This window comes from Triplophysa rosa, linkage group LG2 (genome assembly GCF_024868665.1).
Source record: "Triplophysa rosa linkage group LG2, Trosa_1v2, whole genome shotgun sequence".
In the NCBI taxonomy this organism is placed as follows: domain Eukaryota; kingdom Metazoa; phylum Chordata; class Actinopteri; order Cypriniformes; family Nemacheilidae; genus Triplophysa; species Triplophysa rosa.
The window spans coordinates 8,738,276-8,759,154 of NC_079891.1; the positions used below are offsets into that span (position 1 = coordinate 8,738,276).

The 20,879-nt window shown below is 35.9% G+C and overlaps 2 protein-coding genes across 3 annotated transcripts; one reads left to right on the top strand and one right to left on the bottom strand.

Annotated features, from left to right (window-relative positions):
- Positions 1 to 1,945: 1,945 nt before the first annotated feature.
- On the bottom strand, positions 1,946 to 16,127 carry zfpl1 (zinc finger protein-like 1). The gene is made up of 8 exons (XM_057351792.1): positions 15,997 to 16,127; positions 15,535 to 15,651; positions 15,315 to 15,426; positions 15,016 to 15,209; positions 13,480 to 13,555; positions 4,823 to 4,993; positions 3,966 to 4,089; positions 1,946 to 3,835 (listed from the first exon to the last, which is right to left on the bottom strand). The coding sequence occupies exons 2-8, from the start codon at positions 15,634 to 15,636 to the stop codon at positions 3,649 to 3,651; spliced, it is 966 nt and encodes a 321-aa protein (XP_057207775.1). The 5' UTR covers positions 15,637 to 15,651; positions 15,997 to 16,127; the 3' UTR covers positions 1,946 to 3,648.
- A 227-nt stretch (positions 16,128 to 16,354) lies between these two features.
- rwdd2b (RWD domain containing 2B) lies at positions 16,355 to 20,761 on the top strand. 2 transcript variants are annotated; one of them, XM_057351809.1, is made up of 5 exons: positions 16,355 to 16,678; positions 16,798 to 17,027; positions 18,316 to 18,383; positions 18,689 to 19,054; positions 19,308 to 20,761. In XM_057351809.1, exons 2-5 carry the CDS (start codon positions 16,833 to 16,835, stop codon positions 19,546 to 19,548), a joined length of 870 nt encoding a protein of 289 aa, XP_057207792.1. In that variant the 5' UTR covers positions 16,355 to 16,678; positions 16,798 to 16,832; the 3' UTR covers positions 19,549 to 20,761. The 2 variants fall into 2 exon arrangements, with proteins under 2 accessions (XP_057207792.1, XP_057207784.1); XM_057351801.1 differs by having other exon boundaries at positions 16,355 to 17,027.
- The last annotated feature ends 118 nt before the right edge of the window (positions 20,762 to 20,879 follow it).

Sequence of the window (20,879 nt, forward strand, 5' to 3'; positions counted from 1 at the left end):
AGATTATGCCAGGATTAAGCCTTCGTTAAATTAGGAAATTGAGGAAGATTTTATAAACTTAAAAAAACATTAGAAGTGCATTTTGAGACAAAATTGATGTTTCAGGAGAAGTGGGCAAGAAAAGTATTTCTGTCAGGATCACTATTGTCAAAAAATGATTGACAGTTAGCATACAGATTAGATTGGTGGTATGGTTCTTTTCTGGACAAACATTTCCTGCCCATCCATGCAGCCAACATGAATAAAAGCACAGTGATAACAAACAGATGTCATTGGTTCTTAATGACATTTTAAGTGTAACACATAATTGAGAATGTTGAGTCCTGATTGTAAACATGAGGTGGAGTTGGGGATAGAGGAGGGTAATTTGCTCCTGAGCAACGCAATAAGTTACTGATAGCTGAATTAATTTTAAACGGAAGCTGTGATAGCATCATATTCCTATAGGTAGATTCAGCTGATGCAAGCTTGACTCACGTGACCTGCCAGAACTAACGCTATAAGCTTGACAATTGGGATAAATACTAGCATTTTATCTAAAAGGGGTCATTGTTCAGCTGTTTGTGTGTTATCGTGATCACTGAAAGGGTGCGGCCATTCCGAACATGCAGCTGACACTTCCTCTATGTAGTCGTAGAACCTATACTGTAACTCCCAATTTGCCACTGACTTTATTTTTTTTAAATACTACCTCTAAAAATCAGGATTATGTCCTTTCATAACATGCAGAATTACAAATGACCTGCTTCTGGCTGCATTTCTCTTTAGCATTTTTGGATCTTTTGAAGTCTACCCATTAGAACAGGATGATAATGTCAAAAGCAGCACCATGTCAGCATCAGAAGTCAAGCATTGGTGCAGATTACTTATCTTATTTATCCAACCATTTTCAACTTATGTAAATTAAAAAATGCTAGTGAAGTGAAGCTTTCTGAACCACTGAAGCTTCCAACAAAATTGTATCGGAAAAGTGTTCATTACTCGAACCTTTTTGAATCAGAGATCGATGACATCTGCTGGTGAAAGTGTGGGAAAGCGCTTTGTCGCAAAATCTTTCACAATGGACCAAGGCATTAATTTTAGAATCAATAATGAATTAATGAATGAATGCATGGGTAGATTAGTAAATTAATAAATCCGTATGTTAAATACATGACAACAATCTGTTTCGCAAACTCCTAACTCAAAACAATAAACAACATTTTGTATTGTGGATGTGGACATTTTTCCTGTTTGTAAACAAGTCAAACTCATGAATAGAGGAAGTAAATAAATGCAGGTGCATGCACAAAAAAACATGCACGTTTCTTACGATTATAGTAAATCTGTACGACTTGATACGGCGCCGCAAGATCCGACAGGCAGATGGCATCAAAGAACCATGAGAGCGCTTTCGCTTTCGGGATCTTGCAGCGTCGCATCAAGTCGAACAAGCCTAATGTACGAAGCAGTCAGGTGGGTGTGTGTGAAACGAAGCTTCGGGCGTCATTGGTCACGTGATTTTGATAGAACAAATCAAGCATTATTATTATATTAGTATTATATTATATTATATATGAATAACTTGGTTCCAAAATGAGATGATAAAATTCATTCAAAAATCATAAAATTCAAAAATCATGTTTTTTTACTGTGCATTCAAAATAAATATCAATCAAACTGCAGTTGGTTTGTTTTGATTTAAGCCATAACAACAACAAAAAATATATATACCTAACTAACACAATAAAAACATAACATAATAAAAACTTATTTTTCAAAAATCATGTTATCTCATTTTGAAACCAAACTCTTCATACATTAGTATTACGAGATAATACGAAGCTTCACTGAAAATCGCTTCATTTTTTTGACACAAGCATCAGAGCTTTGGTGTCACAGCTAACGTCACTAAAAAAATGCCATAGTAGTACCAAAAGGAAGCATGATTTAGGATTAGTGCTGTTTATGTAAAGAAATAAAATGACACTTTAAATTATGTTTCAGAGAGCGGTTCTATAATTGACATTTAATTTAATTCAATGTGCAGTTATAATCACATTATATTTAAATATATTAATCAGTTCCACACATTTTTACTGTCACCACATGGCCATACCCAAAGATACCCTACAGTAAAACATGTTGAAATGGATGCATCATATAGCTAATGTCCATAACACAGAATCGATGTGTTCCTATTTCTCCATGTTATGGAGATGCCTGTGAAGAAACATTCCACTGGCATGATTTGCACATGGCATATTACCTCCTCCATATGCCCATGGCAGATTTTCTCCTACAATTCACCCTGACATATCACTCCCTGTCTTCACTTGTTGTTGCCAGCTCAGGAAATTGTACTGGATGCCAACCCTATTACCCTGGGAAAGAATTGCTATTGTGAAACCAATACATGTTGGAATTAGACATGTTATTGCGTACATTACAAAGAAGTGACGAAGTTAAAAGGGTCCAACAACTGGAGATAATTTCAGTATTATAGAACGCAATTGGATCTCAGTAAAGTTAGTTGATCACTTTCTCTGAAACAGATAAAAACCCTGTAGGAAAAATGTAATATGAGCCCTCTGAAGTTAGGAAATGTAGGTTTAGATATTTTAGAATGTCATTTAAATATGCAAATCCATCAATATAATATATTCTTCTGTGTCATCCGTCAAGAAATCCAACAAAAACTGTATTTTATAATTAATGAAAGATGCCAACAGAAAAAAAGTCTTTAATATTTTTTGCATTGTGACGTTTTCATGATAATCGAGCATAATCTAGCACAATTATCAGTAGTCTGTGTGAATATGATGAGCTCTTTTTAACTGTACACTACTAGTATTTCAGTTTACATCATAGTATTATTTGTTGCACTGCCAAAAAATTATGCAGATTTTAATTCTAGACATTTGGAATCAGACAAAAACGTTTAATACTGTTTGACAGTAATACAATAATTATTGAACGTCACAAAGCAAAAAAATGTATTTTCAGTATGACCTATATATGAAACCTGTGTAAAAGGGCCAAAGCATTAGGCATATGTCAACATTTTTCTAGTAGTCAGATTTACAATTTTGTAAGAGAGTAACCAAATCTAAATGCTTCAGTAAGTTTTACAATCTGAACATAGTCAGTTGCCCACAAATATAAATATGCAGAGTACTTTTTACAAGTAGTGGGGATTTAGTAACTGAATCAGCAATCATACAATAAACTCAAGCAACCAAATAACCAAAGCCTCAAATGGAATAACACTGCCTATACTGATTCACTCTATATGAGTTATCCCAAAGAAATCATATGCATATTATTATAAATAATTTAAGGACAGATTGCAAAAACAGCCACACCCACTTCAAATTATTTTTCCCAGTTTCAAAAAGGGGACACAAATTTAAAAGGAAAGATGTCCGAACTGAACAAAACACACTGCAAGTCTTATAAAGCCTATATCATTCCACACAGAAATGGGAAATTTGTTGTGCAACGGCATTTGCTCCAGCTTTCTGACAATCTCTATAAGTCACATTATTCCACAGAGGCATCTTCATGCTGGTCCCAGCATCCCGGGGTGCATTCTTCTCCAGCATTTTTTCAACAGAGCCAAATTCCAGGCTGAATCCACAAATTGAGTCCAAGCAGAGAGGTGTTCCATCACATGTTGCCTACCCGGATATTGGGATTTAACATGGGATCCAGGTTTGGGTCAGACTCAGCAGAGGCCCGGCCCAGTTTTGCCATGATGATGATGAGGGTAAAGAATCCAATCACTCCAACTAATAACAGCATGAAGATCCGCTGTTTCAGCGTAAGTGCCTTTCTCTTAGGGCCTGTACGATTTCTATAAGAAAAAAGGCGTATCAGTAAACATGCCTAACCAAAATTGTACTATTGACCAGTACAAAGGTATGGAATGATCTGTTCAACTCAAACTGCTCATGTGAGGAAAACAGCCAACAGCGATCACTCACTTTAGGACCTGTGCAAACCAGCTAAGGGCAGGTCGTCTGCGGTACTTATCATCATCAAAGTCAATCTGCATCACTGAAGCGTGGCCTGAGTCGCGTGTGTCATACACCTTCCTTGGGGAAGTAGCTAAGATGACAAATAGCAAGAAATCAATGGAGAGTGCATTAGAGAGTTCAAAGAAAGGAATTTGTTTGAATTCTTGACTACATTGATTCACAAAGTAAACTTGCACTTTGTTAGCATCAACTCAAAGTAAACCAAATCACATTCAAGGGTGAGGCTAACACATTCTGTTACATAAGAAAGAGTAGATAAATACTACTACTGCTATAATTGCATCATGTAAACTATGCAGAATATGCTAATTTTCTGTATGCAACGGGATGATGAACATTTGTAAAAACACACCAAGGGTGACACTGTGACTTAATTTCCAGTTAAAAGTGAACCAGAAGTCTTCTGCAAACTTTAACATTTTGTTATTGGTCGATATTTGATTGCATTGCCAAAGTTAAAACGTTTATACACAAATGTCACACATTTATTTTGCATTTGATCTAATTTTATGTGCATTTAAAAAGAGTCTCAACGACTCCGCCAATAGTATACTGCATTGTTGTGTGTCTGAAAATTGATGACCAACTGCATACTGCAGTTTCTCATGCTATTTTGAAACTATACTGTACACTAGTACACAAAGAGGCAACAAACTAATAATACTTTCTAAACACAGCCAATGTATATGTGAAGTTAAACCACTATCATCCTACAGTTCCTTTTAATTATTAAATAGCATGATATTAAGAACTTTGATTATGTCAATAATTACACAAAATGATATGTCAGTGTTAGTGGATACCTGTGTTAATGGTGATTGTGTCAGTAGTGGATGTGGTACTCATATTAATGACAGAGTGGTTCTGGGCACACAGTTCTCCATTATTGTGAATGTTGTGGATGAGCTCTTTATCCTGATGGGGTGGTAGACTGGTGGAGGAAGGGTCTGAGATTGCCATATCCACTGCAGGGGCTGTAGCATAGACAGAAATATTTAAATATCCATTACATACAAAGTATCTGTAATGTTAAATGTGCACCTATCAATTTTTTGTTTTATGATTCACTGACACTTATTGCCATGGTCAGTTTTTGGGTTATCGATGCCATAAGACATATACACTATTCAAAACGTATTTATTACCCATGTTTCGTTTAAACTAATAATTTATTTCAACAGTTCTATAAATAATTGCTTACTATTATTCGACAATCAGATGTGTTAATTGGGGGGAAAAAGTTATAATTCCACTCAGGCCCGGCTCCACAGGGGGGCATCAGTAGCTTTGCCTACCCTGCATCCACCCAGAGCAGTTGAGAGAGAGGATCCGTAAACCGCCGTTGCTGTGGAAAAACTGTTCTATTGCAGTGAACGGAGTTGGCTTGACTCTGTCTCAGTGACTCTGTGTCCACCCTGACCCCACACCAGTGTTGGGTAAGTTACTCTCAAAAAGTAATTAATTACTAGTTACTAATTACATATTCAATAGTGTAATTAGATTACTGTACAAATTACTCTCTCCAAAAAGTATTTAGTTACTATTTACTAATTACTTTCTATATCATATATCAACCTTGATGAGTTAAGTGATTCAAGGATAGGCATGAAAGGGCTCTTTTAATTCATTCAAATAAATAATATTAAACTACATAAAGTACTCTTATTAACTGACCAAAGTATTACAAATGTGATAAGGATACATTAAAGCATAGATTTTAAAGTTAGACTTTGAATTTAGATGTCAATTCCACTATTACACACACATATATTACACAAAGTATTTAGTTTAATTACATCAAAAGTAACTAATTAAATTACAGAAAAAAATAAGAGTAAACCCTTACTTTACTTATCAAGGGAAAAGTAATTAAATTACAGTAACTAATTACTTCGTAACTAGTTACACCCAACACTGCCCCACACCACATAACAGCCAATCACAAAATTAATGCGATATTCAAGTCAGCTCCAGATATTTTCCTTTTTTTTGCAGCGACAGTGGTCGGGAACCTGTGGCTCTTTTCAAAAATCATGTGGCTCGCCTCGTGTCTTAGCCTTTACCAACATTTGATCGTTAAAAAACATCATAATTCATATTTCAGGTTGTCCAGGCCAAGCCTGTGTCTGTGAATGCTTTTACTTGCACCTGGCTCCGCACTGCGTGTCTCCTAAATATGTAGTAGGGGTGTGCAAGACTAGTCAAATATTAGATCTGCAATTATTATTTGAAAATTAAAAATGTGCTCAAAAAAACCGCCACAGAAGACACTTAGAATGTTCATTCTCATTTAACGCTTCTTCGCTTCATCTGTAATGACTTTATAAGACATCAAATATTTAAATTAGTCTGCGGTCTGATTGAACAAAGATTTAGGAACACATACAAATTCATTTTTAAGTTTACACACCTGCAGCTCACATCAACATATCAAAATGATTTAAAATACTTATCTGGTGAGCCACAGAATTCGGTAACATTACTTATTACGTTGGTATTTTTATACCTAATGTATTATTACATTATTAACATTTGTTTATTTATTACCATAACTTCAGAGCGGCTTTTATTTCTAAATTCATGTTCATTTGTTAAAAATACATCAACGAATGCTAATTTAAGCTTGAAACATGAAAATGTAGATTTAACTGCAACTAATGTTAATGAATTTGGCTTTAAAATAAGATTGATACCTTTTTCCATACCTAAAAGCCTTTATTTTCCTCCTAAGAACTTCGATGGGGTCGTCGCCTTCAAGTTATAGCCTGCAAATGAATTTCTAACTGAACTTTGCACGGAAGTTTTTCGTTTTAAAACACGCTGTATTGTTACCTTATTAGCTAAATAAGGCAGACACTGACAATGAAACGTGAAAGAGAACAACATTAATATGCGGTGGGGATCAGTAGAATTAGTAAATATCTTCCTCAAATGACGATCACAAAATAAACAGGGAAACGTACACTACAATGGCTCCGTCTGTGTTGCGGAGTATTTTTTAGCATCTTAACACATACAGTCGGCATGGCAGTAACAAGCCTGTTGACTTTTTATATCATTTATAATGTTGATTATAAATACAGACATTCTCGTCAGTTCTGACTATTTTTACCGGGCACACAAAGAGCAGCGCATCTTTCTTTTTTACCGGCTGAAGAACATACTATTACCAGAGTAAAATAGGCCTATATACATTCTGTTTTGTACGTTTTTTGTACGTTCTGTTTTTATGCGTTTGCTCCGCATGGGTTTAAACGCTGTTTTTATGTAGGCCCTATTTTTCTATTTTTTCTTGTCTTTTTCCAATGTTGCTAATCCTTTCAATTAAAAAAAAACACATATACCGGATATATACAGGATATAATATTAGTGCGTTATGAATATTTAATGATAATTAAGCTTGCTGTGAAATTTTGACTAAATAAAAATGTAAAAAATTAGGTCTTAATTAACTTAATTTAAATAAACGAATATTCTAATATTCGTTTTTATGAGCTGGAATACATCAGGTTTGCTCATTTCATTTGGATTAAATGACGTGGCACATTTAATTCATTTTGTACTCGTTTTAAAAATTTGTTAATACAAATAAAACAGCCAAATATACAATAATTTATTAAATTGAGAATTTAAGTAATCCAGAATTCTATTCTAATAAAATAAACATGCATAAATCTGTCTAGTCCAAACTTTTGAACTTTTGTTAAAGAAGCAGCTATATTGAACGAAACCATTTCTTTTAATGCTGCTGGTCCAAGCTAAAGACAATTTATTTTAAGTTTAAAAATAATAAAGCAGTGTGTTTTATTCTTAATGTCTTTGTTTTGGTTTCCTTATTTGCATAAAAATATGAAAAAGAACTGATAAGTACACCGATAAGGAGTATTTGTAATACCATTAAAGGTGTTATGAACTGGGCTTGTTTATTGTTTTATACTGTTGTATGAGGTCTACTTATGATGTTCGCATGGTTTTTACATTTAAAAACATCAAAATCAATAAATAATAGGCTATTTTCTACCCGGGTTTTGAGGCCAGCTCTACAAATGCTCGATTTGAATGGGCGTTCCGCCACGAAGGCTTGGAAGTAAACGCCCACTGCTATGATTGGATAGCAGCTTGCGTAGTAAACTTAGTTGGAGCCTTCTGTGAATTTGGTTAGAGACGTAACATTAGGTTACACGTTAGCACCATTCGCACAAGATTAACATTATCTGGGGACCTCGTGTGATTTATAAATGACCTCCCCACACCAGTTTTCATGTGACGCATTCGCACGGGATGATTTTACTCAAATTTAATGACTTATTTCCCGGATGTGATGGCAAGGCTTTGCGTATAGTTTGTATAGCCTATAGTTGTATTGCGTATAATGATAAATGACCGTACCTGTCAGCATTTGAGACCCGTGATCGCAATCCGGATAAAAGATCACCGCGATCATGGGTCTCAAATGTTACAAGTTTCCTAGATAAATAAACAAACGGGAGACTCCCGGTAACTTATGGATATGACCCAGCACCCGAAATAATACCAAAACACTTCAAACAGCATCCATTATTTGCAAACGGTGGATAAAACCTTGAAAAATGATATATGAGCCCGCCAAATCACAGAGATCCCGATTCGCACGGGCTTAAGATCACAGACAACCTCTGCAATTATTACAAATGACTAGAGGTCCCCAGGTAATACTTATCACGTGTGAATATCAGGGCACATCAAGCGATCTCTAACAAAGCAATAGTGACGCATAGTACAAAAACGTTTTACTCGCATAGAATGCTGCACCATTCCTATTGGATCCAATATTGATGGCACAGCACTGCTTTTTACTTTTAGTCTCTCCACAAATCCAGCATCGACCTGTGCCTTGTTCACGAAGGAATCCTCGGAGAAATGAAACGAACAAACGCTCCATGTTTTTCCCACATAAGCTGGAACGTCTTTAAAAATAAACTTTAACCACAGATTCCTAATATCGGAATCCGAAGGAAGGTTATGCTACGACTGTATTCTTCCACAACCAGGGGATGGCACAATATTTAGCCATCTTTAACAGCATGTTTGTTTTACCTGGTTCCGCGCCACTTGTGTTACTTCAGAATTGTCATGCGCGAACCAGTGGGCAGGGCTAGAGAAGTAGTCGTTTATATTCTTTCTGTGGAGGCAGTATTCAACCGATCAATGACATCATAGATAGGTGCATTCCAGAACCTGGCGTTCGCTGGGCCTGGTGTCAATATCAGTTGTAATCTCAGTAACAAGGGCGTTTTCAGTTCTGACACTTACATGATGTTCGCGTGAATACGATTCCCTCTTATATAACAAAAGCTCGGGTTAAAATTGTGGTTTTAATTCATGGCATCTTTAAAATCTATGATACCCCTCCCTAGTTTTGCAGCACATCTTCGTCTTTTCAAAATCCTAATAAAAGCATCATATAAAAGACATTGTATCTTAGGATGCTATTAAAGTTTCTGCATTTTTCGTTAGTAGCTGATCAAATAAAAACTCCATGATTAGCCTATTTTTGCACTTCCAGCTTTTCCCTGCCTGACAACGTATGTCCAATCAATGGATGACCTTAGCACACAAGTGGTTTTGTTTACAATTTTGGTTCACTTGCAAAAAGGGCAGTGTGAAAAATTTCAACATTGCATTTGGTCCGGACCAAAGCAAGCAAGTGAACTAGCGGACTTTCCTGGTGTGAATACACCCCAAGTGTCTTGACCACGTACGAACCGAACTACAAAGCTATTAGCAAGATGCTAGTTTTGTCTCTTTCATGATGCGTTGCGCAGAACGGTCGGCGTATGACATCAAAGTGACATCAAAAAGCTCTGCTCTCCAGACACTTTGATGTCATACGCCGACCATTCTCTGATGTCAGACATTCGCCGATCAGTCTGCAGCATTTCAAGAAGTCAAACATACCTAATGCAAAGTTAGAAGACACATAGCCTATGCAGTATTTTGTGAGTATCAGTACTATAGGAACATGCACTTTTTAAATCGTCATATGTTAGATATAATAAAGTTTAATTGAATGGATGCCTAATGTAAACCTGTAGCCCAAGTTGTTTATAAGTAATGGAAATAATTTTTTGGAGCCCCATATGTATGCATGCATTTCATTTGTTTCACTGTTTTTGAGTTGTCTGTTATGGAGGACTAAACCTGCAAAAATTATAAATAAATGAATGTATAAATAAATAAATATATAAACGAATAAATGTAATAATATGAAAATAAAATACAGGAATGAATGGTTTGATAAAACAAAATAATTCGTTTTAGCTATTATTGATCTTAGCTTTAACTTTTCTTTTCATTTTTTAAATTGATTTATTATTTTTTGTGTCCATTTTTAATTATTTTTAATTATTATTATTTTTTATTTTTAGATTATTTTATTTATCCTTTCCTTTTATTTTTACATTTATTTATTTATACGTTTATTTATTTTTATATTTATTTATTATCGCATGTATTTATTTCCACTTTTATTTATTTATTCTTGTATTTATTCTTACTTTTCTGTGTCTTGTATGATAATTAGATGGGTTGGTCTTGCCTACTATTGGTTCAGCGTAGATTGAAGCGTTTGATCGATTACTCTTGACTTGTTTTGGACTAACGTCACGTCACTCACTGATCGTTTGCTTCGTGTATAACGTTTATGGCGTGCGCACAATTAGCTAGAGAGTTACAGCATTTAGCCAATGAAGTCGATAACCATGCATCAAATGACTATGTGTCATTCAGATTAGATGCACTTATTGATGATTTATTACAGATTGACGGCGAGATAAATGACAAAGTTCTTCAAAATCTGTGCGAGTCAGGGGGTGCTAAGGTGGTGACCAAGTTCCGGTTACAGGTCCTCTGCCAAAGAGGTGCATGAACGACCTCAGCAGATTCGTCGATTCTGAAAGCACAAGACGACTTGATATTAAGATGTCTAATAAACACAGACTTTCTTGTTACATGATTTTGACATTCTTGTTAAGATTGCAAATTATTGGTATGATCGCCCGTAACGGCTGAAGCGAGGTGAAAAAATAAATAAAGCGATTTGACACGGGATTCGTACCCATACAATAAAGCGAGGCAGCGTGTCACTACGGTAACAATCACACTAAGCTATTTCGCAATGCTAGCTGCTGCGGATCTTTGCAATAATATCAAGATGTCACACAACAATATGCAGCTGGATGAATCAAGGGAATATGCCCGTTTTAACTTGTGACCTCTGTGTTATTTATCTCTTATGGAATGTAGTTTACGAGTACCGTTTAGTAACCACGTCTTTTTAGAAGGAATGGTTTCCATTTGATGGCCCCTGTAGTGAAAGAACGATGCTCATTACTACCGTGTTAACTTGTGACTTAAGTTCACTATGTCTCAATTCATTTACATTATGTTACATCATGTTACATTAAATCTTTACGCTTTTTCTAACCGAAAGGCTGCTTATAACTATCACTTTGACAAAGCGTTAGCTTGCGACTTCGGTTTACAAGCTCATCTGTGTAGTTAAACCTTATTACATTTTGTGCTTTATGATTTTCACCAGTTGAACTGTAACGCCACCATAGCATAGCACCCTCTGACTCGCACAGACTTTGAATGTGCTGCAAAGAGGCTAACAACCGAGGAAGAACTTTGTCATTTATCTCGCCGTCAATCTGTAATAAATCATCAATAAGTGCATCTAATCTGAATGACACATAGTCATTTGATGCATGGTTATCGACTTCATTGGCTAAATGCTGTAACTCTCTAGCTAATTGTGCGCACGCCATAAACGTTATACACGAAGCAAACGATCAGTGAGTGACGTGACGTTAGTCCAAAACAAGTCAAGAGTAATCGATCAAACGCTTCAATCTACGCTGAACCAATAGTAGGCAAGACCAACCCATCTAATTATCATACAAGACACAGAAAAGTAAGAATAAATACAAGAATAAATAAATAAAAGTGGAAATAAATACATGCGATAATAAATAAATATATAAATAAATAAACGTATAAATAAATAAAAGGAAAAATAAAAGGAAAGGATAAATAAAATAATCTAAAAATAAAAAATAATAATAATAAAAAATAAAAAATGGACAAAAAATAATAAATCAATTTAAAAAATGAAAAGAAAAGTTAAAGCTAAGATCAATAATAGCTAAAACGAATTATTTTGTTTTATCAAACCATTCATTCCTGTATTTATTTTCATATTATTACATTTATTCGTTTATATATTTATTTATTTATACATTCATTTATTTATAATTTTTGCAGGTTTAGTCCTCCATAGTCTGTGGACATGTCATCTTATCGAAGGAAAAGAACAATTGATCCCCACAGGAACCATAAGTGAGACTGATTTATGGTCTGTTGACATAAATCAAGTTATTAGTATTGAAGTCATTGAAATATGACATGATATAGATATATATTTTGCAAAAATGAATGAACCAAAACTGGAAAAATGGCTCTGGTAAAAAAAAAAAAATACATACATATATATATATATATATATTAGTTACCCCCCCTCCGCCCACCTGGAAAATCACTTGGCCCACCTTTTATCTCATTTCTGGAGCCGGGCCTGACACGGATCATGTGATCTTCCAACATGGTTAGGTTTGTTACTACAGTATATGCAATGTTGATTCAAATATGGTAAAATACGCTTTACTTGTATTCCTTTTAATTAAAAATAAATATTTTGAGCAATTCAGGGGAGTACTTCAAGGTCACAGGGGTTCAGCTAATAAAAAATGATTGAGAACACATGCCACTGACATGGGTGGAGACTACATCTTATTTTGAGTAGATGTTTCTTTTAAGGTATTATACACTGCCCGTCCAAAGAAAAGGCACCACCTGGATTTAACTAAGCAAAGAGGTAAGAGCCTCCCATTGGATTGGAGGTCTAGGTTCAGCAATGTTATGTGCCCAAAGAATGAGGTCAGGTGACTGCCTGAATATACTGAATGACCAAGTTATTCCATCCATGGTTTTTTTTTCTTCCCTGATGGCACAGGCATATTCCAAGATGACAATGCCAGGATTCATCGGGCTCAGTTGTGAAAGAGTGGTTCAGGGAGCATGAGACATCATTTTCACACATGGATTGGCCACCACAGAGTCCACATCTTAACCCCATTGAGAATCTTTGGGATGTGCTTGAGAAGACTTTACGCAGCGGTACGACTCTCCCATCATCAATACAAGATCTTGGTGAAAAATGAATGAAACTCTGGACGGGAAATTTTTTTTACATTCTGGACATTGCAGAAGCTTATCAAAACGATGCCACAGCGAATGCTTTTTTTGGACGGGCAGTGTATGGTGTAGACATTTCTTTCACCTAGTTTTTAATTTACAGTGCATACAATGTTTGTTATTATTAAAAATAATCACTGTTGTGATAAAATATTAACAGACTTACTCTCAAAAGATGACCATTCAGAATAACGTGTAACATCATCTATTGTGGTCTCTTCTCCTTCTGGAGGATCCTCAATCTAGAAAGAAATAATAATAAATCACAAACTCATGTTTAAATCCGTGACAACATCCATCTTACAGAAACAAATTGAAGTTAAGCTTTAAGGGATAATGTACAGGCAGCCGGTTGTTAACGCAAGAATAAACCCAGACATCGTGATCAGGATCACACCAAAGGGGTTTATTTTGCGATAACAGCCAGCAGTCTGTACATATTCCCAGTTATTACCTCGTAAGTATGTTATTGAACATGAAATATTGATTTGATATACTTTATTACCTTATTTCTAACAAATGCAGACCTTCTGCAAGGAAAACCAGTTTAATTTCGGTTTTAAGGTAAGACACAATGTTCAAATGTCAGGAACAGGCAATTTGGTATAATCATTTATACATATCATGTCATATATGTTATTAAAACATATACATTTAATTTTTGTGTAATATTAAGCAGTGTATGTCAAAAATATTTGCAGCATCTGGGTTACCATATGTTATTAGTTTTGAGCGGTTGTTATCTGGGAATATAATTCCTTGGAATGTCACGATTGGCCAATCAGAATCAAGTATTAAAAAGATTTAACATGTAGCAGTCATGAAAGCCCATACTTTAAAAAACTTTGTGAAAAAATGCCTATAGCGTCTCTCCCGACTAGTGCCAGAAAAGACATGGTTGATGCACACGTCAACCAACCACTGAGCTCAAAACACATCTTTAAATCATGGGTAAGCAAGTCCTAAAATTCATTAATATTATCAAGTTCTAGATATCAGTATGTCCACTGTCCCACCCTCACCAAGATGGTCCTCATTGCAGAGTACAAATGCCCAAGGGGCAAGGTTGGATCCAGATACAACTCCTCCCACTTTATATGGTTTCAGCAACCAGGCGCCTCAGCTCCTGCTAAGATGGTGACGGCCGGCTCCGCCCACTTTAAGCTTCAAAACAGCTCCTCAGAAACCTACGGGTGACGTCACGGACACCCAGTCTATGTTTTATATAGTCTACGGTTACAACCCATGGTTGCCAACGTTTGCTCCCATCAGTTTAATCATAATTTAGTGTACGCCTGTGAGTAATGATCACAGTTATGTTAAACCTACCCTAAATCTAAATGAAATAAAACATGTTATTAAAAGTACCCTAAATCTAATAAAACATGTTATTAAAAATACATTAATAAAGTTTTTCTTCAGCAAGTTTATTAAAAATATGTTAATAAATAAATTTTGTCTTGAGCAAGTTTGTTTTTCCATCAAAAGAATAACTTTTAGTTACGACTCAATGCAGAAACGGTAGAACAACAACACGAGTATGATGCAAAACTGCTGCAGAAAGCTGTCTACTAATCAAGACACAGTGGGAGGAGACTGGATCCAGTGTCGACCAATCACAATGCAATAGGAGGGGACTGGATCTGGATCCAACCTTGCCCCCTAGATCCAGAGTTCTGCAGTGTGGAGCTACTGCGCTCACCAGTGGAAGGCCCAGTCCTGCTCTTGCCCAGTTGACAGAGGACAGCTGTTCCCTTAAAGTGTCGGCTACAGGACTAGCCAGGTTCGGGGGTGGAAAAACTGGACCCTGGCATGTCGGGCACTGGTACCCAGCAGGCGCGGTGTAAAGGGGCTGACGGGATGCCAGCTCATTTAGACATGACCAGTGAAACAAATCTGAAAGGTTAAAGAAAATGAATTTATGAGTAAATATTTCAATCTTAGTTGTTTTTTCTTAACTCCTGATGTTCACTGTAAGGCATGATTTCTGTAACTCCTTACCATAACAAACCAGCCGGACAGTATCCTGAGAATCTAGGGGCTGACTGCACAGACTGCAGTTGGGATTGTAATCACTGTCCTGTAGCCACTGTAGGTATGACTGGACAATACACTTTACAAACACAAGTGACAAACACACACAAAAAAAGGTTTAGTCAACTGTCAATAAATACACAACCTCATGCCTTATAGTTAATTTAAAAAAAAATTAGACACTTACCTTATTATGATTGGACACAAGGCAATGTTCACACACGTTGACTCTATGTTCAAAGCAGAACAGGTTGGTCACCTTCCTTTTGGGACACTTGCACAAACCCATCGTCCTGCTGTCAAGCTAAACATTCATGCATTTTAACACATGGAACTCATATATAAACTCATGTAGGCTAAATACTTTCACTTGCAATAGAATAAAACACATGCTAATCTTACAGTACACCTGCTTTACCCTGCACTTGCTAACTTAGCCCCTTTAACATCAACTCCCTATTGTGCTAACTGACTTAAACAACAGGCAAATTTTGAAAAGTCCAAGTGAACGTGCAAATAAAGCAGACGTTTTTAAGCTGACAGTGAGAGTCTACGCCTGATTAACGTCAGCTGTTCAATTGATTTAAATGTACAAAACACACTTCCTGTATATGCACTCAACACATTTGCGAACCAATACTGTATTTACCTGCCACGAACGCTATAAATACTGGATGACCACACAAAGATGTAAATGTGAACATCAAGTCAAAACGGATATTTTTCTCTATATTTTGTTAGCGTTTTTTTGGAATTCACTATTTTTGCCACGTCCCTTCCGCTACCGTCGCATGGCAATGACATCACTATACGCCACACCAGCAGTAATTCTAAATCAATATAAATATATTATTTTAAATATATTAAATACATACCTACAATTCATATATAGATTAAATCAATGTATTTGTATATGTACATTGTTTCATATATATGTGAAAATGTAAACTTTTAAAAGGATTTCAACATCAAGGCTCTTATTTTGAAACTTTTGTTTCCGTTTCGTCTTCATGCTATTCTTGACCGAGAAGCTTGTTGAATGTGGTATTTTGTCTTTGACTAGCATAACTCGTATAATGTTCAAGTGATAAAGCCACAAGCAGCAGAGAGCAGCTTCGTATGGACATTGGACGTGAGGTTTACGGACGTCTCCGCGAGTTGCGTGTGCTATCTAGGCGTGTTCCACGAGTTCCCACATATTATAAGGGGTGTTTGTTGGATCAGAAAGCCAAATCTTTCATTGAACGTCATCCTACGAATTTGGATGTAGTTTTCCCTTTTGGTTGACATTTGTACATATGTAATGGTTTACTTCTATTCATGAAAAACGCGTGAGTGTACTTGAAAAGCTAAAATGGGAAAAGTAGTGTTACAAGCATTTCATCTGGCCCAAAACAGCATTCAAAACTTTAATGCCTATTCTTTATCTCTGTTTCTATGGTTTTGACAGTCTGGTGTGGAGTTTGGGAGAAGAAAGCTAGAAGTATGGCTTGCTCAGATGACACCAAGGCTCAGTTAGCAGAAATAGAACTATTGTTAAGTATGTTTCCAAGTGAAGAAGAGTTGCAAGTGGACCAACTTTCTCACGCAGAGCTCGGAGCGTTCGTTGAGGGTTCAGCTGACACTCCTCCAAGCACTAGACCCCAATTTTCTGTTATGTTAAAGGTGGAAAACCCTGAAGTAAGTATAAGAAATACATTTTACATTAGTGTGTTCATGGTCCGTGTATCATCTGATCATTTGATTATTCCATTCAATATAACAAACGGAAAAAGAAAAAAACAGTCGATATTTCGTTTTTCTGAATGCACAAAAATTAAAATACGATGTTTTTCTTCTTATTTCATCTTGAAACGGGAAATCCAATAAATAAATAAACCAAAACGAAATAACGACCCTAATTACTGTTTTTCTCATTTTTTGGTGATGTTGCACGGATTTCTGCATGCGCGGCAGCGCGCCAAGAGCTCTTCACGAATCTCGCGATCGATCAGTAATCATTTACAATGGCTTCACTCGAGCTGTACATGTTTCATATTCATCAAATGTTTTTAAATAATATGACATATCACGAGATATCGGAAAAGAGGCTCTCTGGGGAACACTGCAACATTATTATGGTCCCTCCGTGAGGTGAAGGCTCTGGCATGTTACCTAAAAACAGTAGCCTAAACTGATGTGTAATAGTGCAAATGACTACATAAAACCTCACAGTTTCAACACAAACTGAACATCTTTTATGAATTACTCTATTGCAGGACAGTAGTTTTAGCTGGGGGAACCTAATGAACTCGGTTGAGTGAAGTTACGGGGGGAGGGGGGAGGGGATGTTCGCATCACATAACTTATAAATTACAAAAGTACTTTATGGATTTACACCTTTGCTGCTGCAAGCCAGCTACTTAATTGTTTACTTAAATGTCACATATTAAAAGCAATAATGCTAACAAACTTCGACTGTAAGCTCTGGAAAGTATTGTATGTGAACGTTAGGCATTGTTCAATATATATTTTTGAAATATTTCCACAGTCATGTCCTCCTCTCTCAGTGTGACTCTTTTAGTGGGAGTGAAAAGTACAAACAAAGCATATGCAAATGCATTCATTTCCATTTCGAGCTTCGCAAGTTTGCATGCACTTGATCCCGGTAAGCGGCTGTACATTGCTTATGCACAAAGCGTGCGCTTAGAAGACCCTGGGAATCACCCAAAAAATGAAAAAACTATAATTAGGGTCGTTATTTCGTTTTGGTTCATTTATTTATTGGATTTCCCTTTTAAGGCTGAAATAAGAAGAAAAACATCGTTTTTTTTATTTTTGTGCATACAGAAAAACGGAAAAACGAAATATCGACTGTTTATTTTCTTTTTCCGTTTGTTATAGTGAATGGAATAATCAAATGATCAGATGATACACGGACCGTTCATTAATAGTTTGCTTTTCTAAGCTCATTTGTTGTCTTTGTCAGGTGAACATTACATTGTCGTGCACTTACCCAATTGATTACCCACGAGTGTTGCCAGAAATTACTGTCAGGTATTTATTTCCTTATTTTATATTGCGCTGAAAGCACTCTCATGCTGTGCATGGTCGAAATACTTGAAAGAACCCTTCCCTTTTATGGAATACAAGGGCATTTATTCGACTGGTATAGTCCTATTATGCACTGTTTGTACTGTGATAAATTTTTAATATTCTGTTCTATTTATGTAGTAAGAGTGGTTGTGACCTGTAATTTTACAGTTACTTGAATGTGTTACAAATGCTTTCTTGCTTGTAAGTTTCTTTGGATAGAAGAGTGCTAAATGAATGAATGTAAATGTAATTGTTCACTCTTCCAGATGCCCTGAGCTCAGTAGAGCGCAGCAAACACAGCTTCACTCTGATCTCAGCGCTTACCTGTCTGAAAACTGCTGTGGTGACGTTTGTGTTCTGTCTGCTGTACAGTGGATAAAAGACAATGCACAAAAATATGTCACTAGAAGTATCCCTCTCAGTGAGTCCAAGAAAGAAAGTGTCTTGACACAGTCAAAAGAGTCCTTTACCAGACTCTGGATCTACAGTCATCACATTTACAACAAGATCAAGAGGAAGAACATTTTGGAATGGTCAAAGGAGCTAAACCTCTCTGGGTTCAGTATGCCTGGAAAGCCTGGTATTGTGTGTGTGGAAGGGCTACAGTCTGCCTGTGAAGAGTTTTGGGCCAGGTATCGATTGACATGCAAAACTTATGAGAACTTATCAAACATTTGATGTTATGAAATAATGGAAAGGAATAACATGAACATAAATTAACATTTTATTATTTAATGACCTTCATGTTTTTTATACTGTACGACTTTTTGCTTTGCAACCAGTTGGAAGTCATGCAATTGCTTTTGACATCAGGCCTTCATGTGCAGTCATTGTTATATGCATGCATTTTCATTTTTAAACATGAAACATTTATTTCTTCACTAGGGTGAAAGTGTTAACATGGAAAAGAATTATGATTCGTCACAGAGAAGATTTCCCTCTGGATAACACCTGGACAGAGGACAGAATTGACTCCTTCCGCAAGTTTACTAGCTTTAATGAAGCGATTTTTGACCCTCATGGAAACAGAGGAAATCACATGGACCTTGGACAGCTTTTTCAGTTTCTTAATGACAAGGGATGTGCTGATATCTTTCAAATGTACTTTGGGATTGAAGGAAGATAACAGTTTATGTATGTGCGTGGACATTGTTAAAGGACGTGCAGTAAGTTAAAAGGTTTCTCATCACTTTCTAGAATATGGGGAACATTATTTTAGCCTTAATTTTTAGGCTCCACAAATATGGGTTAATTACCTTTATAAAAATGTTTAGCCTATAAATTACACAAATTATAATTAGAGAAATAATTGTGCAGTATAATCAAGAATCATTAATCATGCTAATACAATCCGCTTTAGTCAACAAACTATGAGCCTGACTTGCATACATGTTCTAACTTCAAGACTACATTTCTCACATAGTGCCATAGTAACTATTTTAATGCTTCTTAAAAATAAGGACTCATTAAATGAATGCTGACATCTAACAACACTATGCAAATAATCCCGGCTATATATTGTATATCAGCATGCTGTTGCAAGTGTAAAAATACTTGTATACGAGAGCCAACAAAACAAGTAACTTACTTTTCAAACCAAAAGTTGTTTGCTTGTTGCTTCCGTTATTGGCTGTTGATTGTTTTTCTCCAGAAAGGGGAACAAAATGTTATGCCGCAATCTGACATCCATGCCAACAATGTTATTACATTCATTTATGATTTTTTTGGGTGGGGTTCAGGAGAACTTAAGCACTACAATTATTTTTTTAAATTAGAGACAAGTACACTCTGTGTGTTGTTCTATCGTTCTATATTTACCTGGAAATAGGCAATTAAGGTTAAAATGTTGCTTTTTTAGCCAAAGAACACGTTAAATAAATGTGTCTTATTGTCTGTGCCATTTGTGAAGCATAATATTTTGATACTGTAAGAAACGTGGTAATTAATGTAATTTAATGTTTCTTAACATTTTTTAGAATTCCAATTGGCTTTGGGTGAAATGTTCTTGCTTTTGTAAACTTTCCTTTAAAAGAATAATAGTCATAATTTTATTTGGGAGAAAAACGTTTTTTTTTTGGCTGTGTTGTTGATCAGACAAACTTTTTTTTAAAGAAACAGAGATGGGTTTTTTTACTAGAGAGGACATGATACAAATTAAATGATGAGCTTCAGGTGCTGGGGCTCAGCTTGGCAGGGCTCTCTCCTCAGCTTACGTCTTTCCCTAAACATGGACTTTCTGGAAACTTCCCAGCCCTGCTTGAACTTAAGCCACTTTGCCCATCAAGATGTCACATACATTTTACTACATAAAAATACATCAAATTAAAATCGGGTCAAGAAATGGACAGGCATCATTAATATATGTCATTACATTCAAATCCTTGTACTTACATTAGTATCAAAACGGTATATAATTTGAGACCATGAGACATTAGTCAAGTGACGTAATAGTTATTG